At 35.5% G+C, this 9,272-nt stretch overlaps 1 protein-coding gene across 1 annotated transcript; it reads right to left on the bottom strand.

Moving 5' to 3' along the window:
* Positions 1 to 2,026: 2,026 nt before the first annotated feature.
* On the bottom strand, positions 2,027 to 2,653 carry LOC142639941 (uncharacterized). Its single transcript, XM_075814066.1, has one exon. It carries the CDS (start codon positions 2,651 to 2,653, stop codon positions 2,027 to 2,029), a length of 627 nt encoding a protein of 208 aa, XP_075670181.1.
* Between the last annotated feature and the right edge of the window lie 6,619 nt (positions 2,654 to 9,272).

Here is a 9,272-nt window from a genome sequence, read left to right as displayed (position 1 = left end):
TCGCCACGAAAGTAAGGTGACACGTCATCGAATTTCGCCTTGGAAATCTGGTACTTTGCTTGAATGTCTTAGGAAAGCATAGATTGGGACCATACCCTTTCAAAAGCCAAACCTCAAAGCCCCCCATGCATGCAAAGCCCCGAAAGCCAATGCCAAAATCATCTTTTTACTACCAATCTCCAAAAAATAAGGTTTTATCAAAACAAAGGACTGTCCTTAGACAGACATTGTGGGGTGCCTAACATCTTCCCCACACGTAACCAAACTTTCAAACTCAAGAATCAAGATTTTTTTTCCATCCATATTAGATTAGGAAAAATGCCATTTTTCTTAGCCTAGGATTGGTAATAAAATCAACTAGAAACAGGTGACCAATCACACCTTAGAAATACCCAATGATTGGTGGTGACTTCACTCACCTTTGGTAATCCCCTTAAAATTTAGCCAAGAGACCTGCCACACTACCAAAAGTAGACACCTACCCTCCTCCACCAAGAGAGAGAGAGAGAGAGAGCACCCGAAGCTCCATGCGAACCACGCCGATCATTCAAGAGGGGCCTCCAATGGGCCCCGCGTGCATGGGAGTGTCGCCACAGTAAGTGGTCGGACAAAGGCCCGACGGCGGTTATCCATCTCGAGGTCGAGCATCGACAGCTGTGTGACTTATTAAAATAATTCATTTACTTTAGGTAAAATTTTATTCCGTTTAAATTTCTTGAAAGATTTACAATTGAGTTTAATTAGAGTAGTATTTTAGTTTATTTTTTGGACTTTCTTTTAATTATTGTAATAGAGTTCACTTGAAATCAACTATGTTAATAAATTTATGTACTCATGTACGTGAAAGTTACAATTTGTTAAGGCACTGGATTTATATCACGACATATACACACCAATTGAACTTGATGCTTAACAAGAGAATGTAAAGTTGCAGAAATTGAAAGTGCTAGAGAAATATACATAGGTTTTTTTAACGTGAAAACCCTCTATGTTTGGAGAGGAAGAAAACCACAAACACAAACCAGTCGAATATTCCACTATTTTTTGAAAATAGTTACAATGAGGTATTATGTTACAATGAAGAAAGAGAGAGAAGAAACAATGAAGATAAGAGAGAAAGAGGAGGTGGGAAGAGGCTTCCATAGTAGTGTGTGTGAGAGAGTTTGTCATTCATTCTTTTCTTCTTCCTAGAGTCTTCCATTCTTTAATAGTGGTGGAAGTGGGCATGTGTCACTTTCCTAATGAGTAATGTGTTTCATTCCCATTGGAGAATGACAAGGTAGAGTTTTAACAAAATAGAATAACATACATTTGGTATTTCCTTGACAGGTGTGCTTGTGTTTGTATTGCACACAATAACGTTGCTTTGATGAGTTGGCTCTCTAGTGTAATATGGCCAAAACATGTAACATATGGCTCGGATTTCTTGATGTAGCTGTAATAGTCCTTGATTGATTTTGCCATTACTTTTACCTACTTTTTTAGATGCGTGGACAATAACTAATGGCTAAATACTTTCTCACTTATACATATCTTTTTATCTTTCTTTTCGTTTGCCCTACCTAGTATGACTGGTGTCTTTTCTTTTATAGTATAAGAAAACACCTGATGTATCAAAAAAGATGGCAGAACCCTATTGGTGCTCATATACTCCAAAGGATAGCTGATGATAGTACCACCTCTACAGTTGGAGAGGAGAGAGAATTTGGTGAAGAAGAGGAGTGGAAGAGGAAGGACAATGCCTGCCGCGGTCATGGAAGGACATGATCACGAGCTGTTCTTCCTTCAAGTCATAAAGAGGGATACACAACGTTGATGTTCTCAGAGCGTAGCTCGTCTCACTTAAGTCTGCCATCTTATCAACTTATGCATGCATACATGTAAGGTTGAGATACAATAATGAGACTTTTTATAAAGCAAATCCCGTATGCCCAACCTTTGGGTTTGGTGACTGTACAACTTATAATAAGTCATATGATGAATTTTTTTTTTTTTTTTTTTTTGAGAAGCAAATCGGACCATATTATTAAGGTAGGCTATTTGAATCAGCTTGTAATACATGTAAGAGGTCTGGTACATCTTCTATCCAGACAATCATATAATTGAGGAGTTTTGCTTTCCTCGCCAAAGAGTGAGCTACCTTATTACCTAGTTGCCTTAGAAGAGATATCTGAAAATTAGAAAAATGCGAGCTAAGGTATAAAATATCTTGTACTAGATGCCCATATGGAGCTAAACTGGTGTTGCCAAGCTTCAGAGCCTTAAACAGAGTTTCTGAATCTAAACTGCCAAGGACGATACTATCAAAACCCAGTTCCAAGGCCAGCTCTAATGCTCGACGTGCTACAAGAACTTCGACTTCAATTACTGTGGTTCGTAGAGGGATTTTCTGGGAAAGCAAGGCCATAGCCAGGCCCTCATTGTTTCGAATGATAACCCCCATGCCTGTGGTATTGTCTTCAGCGAAAGTGGCACCATCATAGTTGACCTTATAGCTGTTTGCGCCAGGTGGAGACCAGCTGAGTGGTTTTTCGATCCTATGGATTGCCGAATCAGTGGAGAGGATTCCAAGTGTCTTTCCCAAGCATTGTCCAGTACCTTGTCCAGTGGCAGAGATGGCTTGCCTATACGGAGATTGTTTCGTCGATTCCATAAATTCCAAATAAATGAGGTAAAGAGCTTCAGGTCCTTATTACCCACTAAAATGAAAATCAATAATGTTAGTGAAAGAGGTGCTTTGTCTGAGTGCACCGCGGTTCCACATCGGAGTCGTGGTCCAAAGAGGTTCCAGCATCGGGCAGTGGTACAGTGCATGCTGTGAGAGATGGGAAAATTCCAGGGTGCTCTCAAAAAAGAGATTTGAGTGCTTTTTCAAAATATCTCTCTTTCTAAGTAAGTGACGTGGAATCGCTACTTATTTTTTATATAAAAAACTAAGAAAAATATTAAATACAACTTTACATGACTGAAATATTCCATTATCATTAATTAAATAAAAAAAAGTATAAACTTGATAGATTGAGTATTGCAAGGCTTTGGATCCTAATTACAACCTACCAAAAAATAAAAATAAAAATAAAGCCCAGGTCTACTTATTCAAAAGAAACTAAGTTCGGAGGCTAGGTTACGGAATTGGAAGGAGTTAAGCACCCAATTTGCCCAGACAGAGTCTAGTCTTTTAGACTCTCATGACCAATATACCCTTTTATGCATAGATGTGAATGATATGTTGCATACATGACAAACTTAACCAAAACTAACTCACATAAATCTATTTTATGTGTCCTCTTCTTTAAAAAAAATAATAATAAATAAATAAATAAATAACCTAAGTCTTTTTTTGTGAATAAAAAAAAATTGATTTGATTCATAAAAAAAAATAAAAAAATCTGTCCTTGTATATGTGAAAGAAAAAAATTTTTGTAAAAAAAAAAATCAGATCTGTTTTTGTTGAATGAAAAGAACAAGGTTTTTTGCTAAAGATATCAGATATGTTTTTGAAGTGAAGTAAAAAAAAAAAAATGGTTTTTAGTTTATATGTAAAAAAAAAAAAAAAAATCAGATTAATTTTGTAAGAAAAAAAAAAAAAACTCTACATTTGTAGAGAATTAGAAAAAATCAGATCTATTTTTTATGTGAAACCAAAAAAAAAAAGATTTTTATAAGAGGGCTACTCTCACGAAATAAACCTATGCTACTTACATCAATCAAAACAACACTACTCATAACCTCCTTTTTTTATTTCAAAATTTGCTTGTGTTTAAAAAAAAATCTAGATCTGTATCTAAGAAAGATACAAATCAGTTTTTGTATTAGAAAAAATTCAAATATGCATCTAAAGAAGATACAATTCAGTTTTTGTATTAAAAAAAATTTAGATCTGCATCTAAGGAAGATACAAATAAGTTTTTGTATTAGAAAAAAATCAATTTTTGTATTAGAAAAAATTCAGATCTGCATCTAAGAAAGATAAAAATCAGTTTTTGTATTAGAAAAAATTCAGATCTACATCTAAGGAAGATACAAATCAGTTTTTGTATTAGAAAATTTCAGATATGCATCTAAGGAAGATGCAAATCAGTTTTTTTTTTTTTTTTTTAAATCAGGTTTGCATCTAATGAAGATGCAAATCAGTTTTTATTTTGAAAAAAAATTCAGATTTGCATCTAAAGAAGATGCAAATCAGTTTTTTTTTTTGTTTTTTGAAAAAGATGTAGTACTAAGAAGATTTTTTAAACTAAAAATAAAGATCATGACAATAAAGACAGCAAGAACATATTTCAACAAAATATTGACAACACATGATATGAGCATTTAGAAATTAAAACTGAAAGAATATTTACTCATGCATCACTAAATTAAAAGAAACAGAAAAAAAAAAAAAAAAAAAAACAAAAAGGGTAAAGAAAAACCACCTCTTGCATGGATGTACTCTTTTTATTGAGGGAATATTTTAGGGTTCAAATGAATTTATTCAATTATCTTTGAAACCTAAAATACCTTACTTACAAAAAAGAAATTCTTAAGGCTAGAGCCTCCCGAACGTCTTTAACATAAGGGAAAAAATAATAGAAATAAGAGTCAGAAAGAGGGGAAATCAAAGAGAGTGAAAAAGTGTGTTGAATTCTGAGATCCAGCCTCTATTTATAGAGGCTGGGGTGCTCGAAAATTTAGCTAGATGATTAGAATACAAACTAGGACGCGTCCTTATCTCTAAAAAATTGAAAATGATGAGTCTCAACTTAATTCAAGTACCCTCAGGCTAGGGCCCGAGTTTGTGCCAATCAGCACTCCAAAAGTGCTGTGCCAAGCCCGCTTTTGAGTTCTAGTCCATTTTGGACTCTTTTTTTGAGATTTTTTGAGTTGGGACATGCACTTAGACGCGTTTTTAATCCATATTCTAAAAATTAAACTCTTTTCTATATCATTCAGGTCTCTTTAGCAACAATTATCTTGTAGATAAATACTCCAAAAGTCTGGATTATCCACAATTTCATTGTTATCCAATTACCCTCTTTATTCCCCTGCAAGTAAGCCTATTTTTGACACTAACTAACAACCAATCACAAAATTATTTCATTAATTTTAATTCTATAGCCAATCAAAATTAATTTAAATTAATCATGTGTGGTTGATTCTACTTAAACACAATGCATGCTGACCGTGCAAACTTGATCATGCGATATCTTTTGATCTAACGGTCTGATTTGAAAACATAGCATACCATCGTAAACGTTAGAATCTCAAGATCATTTTTATGATATGCAATGAACAAATTAGTGCATGTAATGAAATCATGAATTTTGGATACATGAATGGTAACTCTAGTCATCTTCCTTGATTAAATCATGGGTGCAAAATTGAGTATCTACAGAATGCCACTCATTGACAGAGCTTGGAAAGCGAATGTCAACGTAAAACAAAAACGCTGATTTTAGCAGCCATGATTTAATTGAGGTTGAATTTTCAAAGATTACCTAGCCTTCGAACCTAAAATCTTGGAACATAGTTATTATGCCTTGCTTTCAGACAAAAATGAAAATTGTGAATACTTGACCTACTTGATAGCTGATAAATTTTGAAATGATTCTTGATAACTGAGGTGACTGAGAGGCTCCTCTATCTTAGTTTGATTATGGAGGGTCGATCAAGAGGCCTCTCTACCTCGAATCTTGATGAAAGGTAACCAAGGGGCTTTTCTACCTCAGACTGAACTATTGAGATGTCAATCAAAGGGCTTTTCTACTTAGATCTTGTTGTTTAGATGTCGATCAAAGGGCTTTTCTACTTTGATCTTGCTGTTGAAATGTCGATCAAAGGGTTTTTCTACTTTGATCTTGAACTGTTGAAATGTCGATCAAAGGGTTTTTCTACTTTGATCTTGCTGTTGAAATGTTGATCAAAGGGCTTTTCTACTTCAATTTGAACTATTGAAATGTCGATCAAAGGCCTTTTCTTCTTTGATCTTGCTGTTGAAATGTTGATCAAATTAAGGGCTTTTCTACTTCGATCTGAACTGTTGAAATGTAGATCAAATGGCTTTTCTACTTCTATCGAAGCTGTTGAAATGTCGATCAAAGGACTTTTCTACTTCGATCTTGCTGTTGAAATGTCGATCAAAGGGCTTTTCTACTTTGATCTGAACTGTTGGCTGAATCTTGGAATTGGAATTTGAAACTTAGAGATTGAAAATTTGAAATTGAGAATTTGAGATTTGGAATTTGGAATTTGGCAATGTATGTAATATGTGGTGTTGTTGAATGAATTTTGGGGGCATTGAAGTTATGAAAGATTTGTTGTATAGGCTTGATCGAACAAATTCATGATGAGTGCAGAAAATTTGTTGGCATGTGTAAGTCTTATTTCTTAAGCATGGTAAAATTTTGTGGGTATGGAAAAATTTTGTGGTGGCATGAAATTTTGGTCATTGAAAATTTTTGTTGGGCATGAGATTTTCTTTGGTCATCCTGGTGATGGGTCTAAAACTTGTCTTTGTTGATTTTTCAGGTGAGTCGAATGGCATTGGCTAATGCCAACACAAGATCTTTGGAGAAAAGGATCAAAAATCTTGAGCTTAAGAATCGGCAGCTCCTCTAGAGGTGGATCGAGGAGATCTTCGCGCAGGAGGACCCAAAGTCCTAATGATGCTTGATTTGTGTTTTTAAATTTCCTACAAAAACAAAAAGAAGTGTTCCTTAGACAATCTTGTATTAATTTCCGTTTTAGCTCTTTGCCCTTGGAATTCTCTTAGATCATGTGGAAACTTTAAATGAGATAAGTTTAGAATTCACCTAATAAGGTCCTATCGTACCACTGTAAACTTATCTTGCTTGACTCTGAAGAAATTTGCACTTATTTAAATGAGGCAAAGCCGAATGCCCCTAGTTTAAAAAATGAATGCATGATTTTTGGCAATCTTGAAATCTTGATTTTTTATGAGAAAATGATGGTGGTGGTCTCTTTTTTGAAAATGAATGAGGTATGGCCGAATGCCCCTAGTTTGGATATGGGCTCGTGATCTTGAAAAATCTCAATTTGATCAATTTTTGAAAATAGTGAGGTAAGTGATGATTTTTTTAAAAAAATAAATAAATGAGTAAGGCAGGTCTGAATGCTCCAGTATAACCAAAAATCCTTTTAAGTGTCAAATAAGGTAAAAACGGATCAAGAGAGTTCTTGAAAACGCGAGATTATGTAAATGAGCATTTGTGGGGCTGAGTGTCGTTCGGTACTTTTAGAGTGCCAAATGGCACTCTATTATGTGGGCTGGCCTACGCCATGGTGGGCTGCCTCCTCACGCTTTTCCAATGCATGTTTTGCATTTTCAAGTTTTTTGAACAATGTTTTATTCGTTTGTGACCGTGAAACACTTTCATACTCAGCTACAAATTCTTTGAAACTTATTTAAACTTGATTAAGAACTGATGTAGCTTACTTTAGCAATCTTTCCTACAACAACTCTCTACATAAAGGTTAGCAAGACACTATAATTACAAACAAGAGTTATCTATGGCAAACAAACAAAATTTCTCTCATTCAACAATCCATGATATCAACAGATGGGTTCATAGCTTTGATTTCAGCACCAAGACGAATTTTATAGCCTTCAAACTAGAGGGAATCAAGACTTTGAGGAACATCAAGATAAAGTAGGATTTTCTTCGTGTTGCCATGAAGTTTTGGGATACTGAAGATCACGTGTTCCGATTTCAAATTGCTAAACTTTGTCCCACCATTAAAGAGTTGTCAGCAATCTTGGGTTATGATCCTAGCAAAAAGTCAGTAGCCATTTCTTGTGACCCCCGGCATAGGGAAAATTTTTCTGATGCTCTTGGACTCCCTACTTCAATTACCAACAGCATGATCGAAGGGTACATGGTGAATATTCGTATGATTCTTTCCAAATTGATCAATAAACGTACTCATGGAGTGGCTGGCAACATGTAGAAGAAATTTGGCTTAGCTCTCTACTTTGTGGGAAAATTCTTGCTTTGCTTAGGAAGGCTTGGATTTGTGGATGCTCGAGCCATAAGTGTTGTGAATCAGATTAAAGATGGTGATTATCCTGTTCTTCTAATATTAGCGGAAACTCTTTTGGGGTTGGACTTTGTTTTCCAGGGTGGAGAATCACAGAACTTTCTCGGGAGTCCCTTGGCTTTGCAAATATGGTTGATGGAAAGATTGGACATGATTGACATGCCTTCTATTGCTGATTATGGTCTTGAAAATTTTCTCAGTAGGACTATTCTCAAAACCGAGTGTCAAATTGAGAGTGACTGGGTGAAATTTCTGAACAAGAAATCCAGTGCCTCCATTCGATGGAATTGTTGTTGGTGGAAGTGCCCACCCCCTTTGTTACGGTCTCTAGGATCAGATCACATCTTCCTAGCTGGGTTAAGGAAAGCGACTTTCTACAAGGTTGACAAACTTCTGAGTTACATATTTAATATCAAAATCTGATAAAAGCAGGACCTATTTAGCTATCTTCCCGTCTTGTATAGGCTTTTCCATTAAATATTTCAAAGGATCCATTCTTGCAATCAAAATCTGAGTTTGCGGGTTGCCCATACAAGTGCTACGCATGTCTTCTCAAGTGGTGAATACTTTTCTTCATAAGGAAACATCTTCTTGTTGATGTAGTAGATTGCATTCTCCTTCCTAGACTCTTCTAGGTATTGAGCAAGCAAAGCCTCCATTGCTGTATTTGTAGTTGTAAGATACAACAATAATGGCTTTTCAAGTACTGGTGGGACGAGTATTGATGGCTTCATAAGATAATTCTTGATCTTTTCAAAAGCTTCTTGGCATTTTTCATTCCACTCTGGACGAACTTCCTTCTTGAGCAATCAAAAAATCGGTTCACATGTCATGGTGAGTTGAGCTATGAACCTATTGATGTACTGTATCCTCCCTAGAAACCCTCGGATCTCCTTTTCAGTCCTTGAAGGTTTCATCTCTACAATGGCCTTGATTTTTTCTAGATCAATTTCTATTCCCCTCTGGCTTACCATAAACCCCAATAGCTTTCCGGATGTGACTTCGAAAGTGCACTTATTTGGATTCAATCGTAACTTATAGAACCAGATTCTTTCAAAGAACTTCTTTAGAGCTGGTATATGCCCTCCACACTCTTTAGACTTCACTATCATATCATCAACATAAACCTCTACTTCTTTATGGATCAAATCATGTAACAAAGTGGTGGTTGCACGTTGGTAAGTAGCACCAGCATTTTTAAGGCCAAATGGCATGACCTTGTAGTAATATGTCCC

The sequence above is a fragment of the Castanea sativa genome, chromosome 6 (genome assembly GCF_040712315.1).
Source record: "Castanea sativa cultivar Marrone di Chiusa Pesio chromosome 6, ASM4071231v1".
In the NCBI taxonomy this organism is placed as follows: domain Eukaryota; kingdom Viridiplantae; phylum Streptophyta; class Magnoliopsida; order Fagales; family Fagaceae; genus Castanea; species Castanea sativa.
This window is presented reverse-complemented; position numbering and strand designations above follow the sequence as displayed.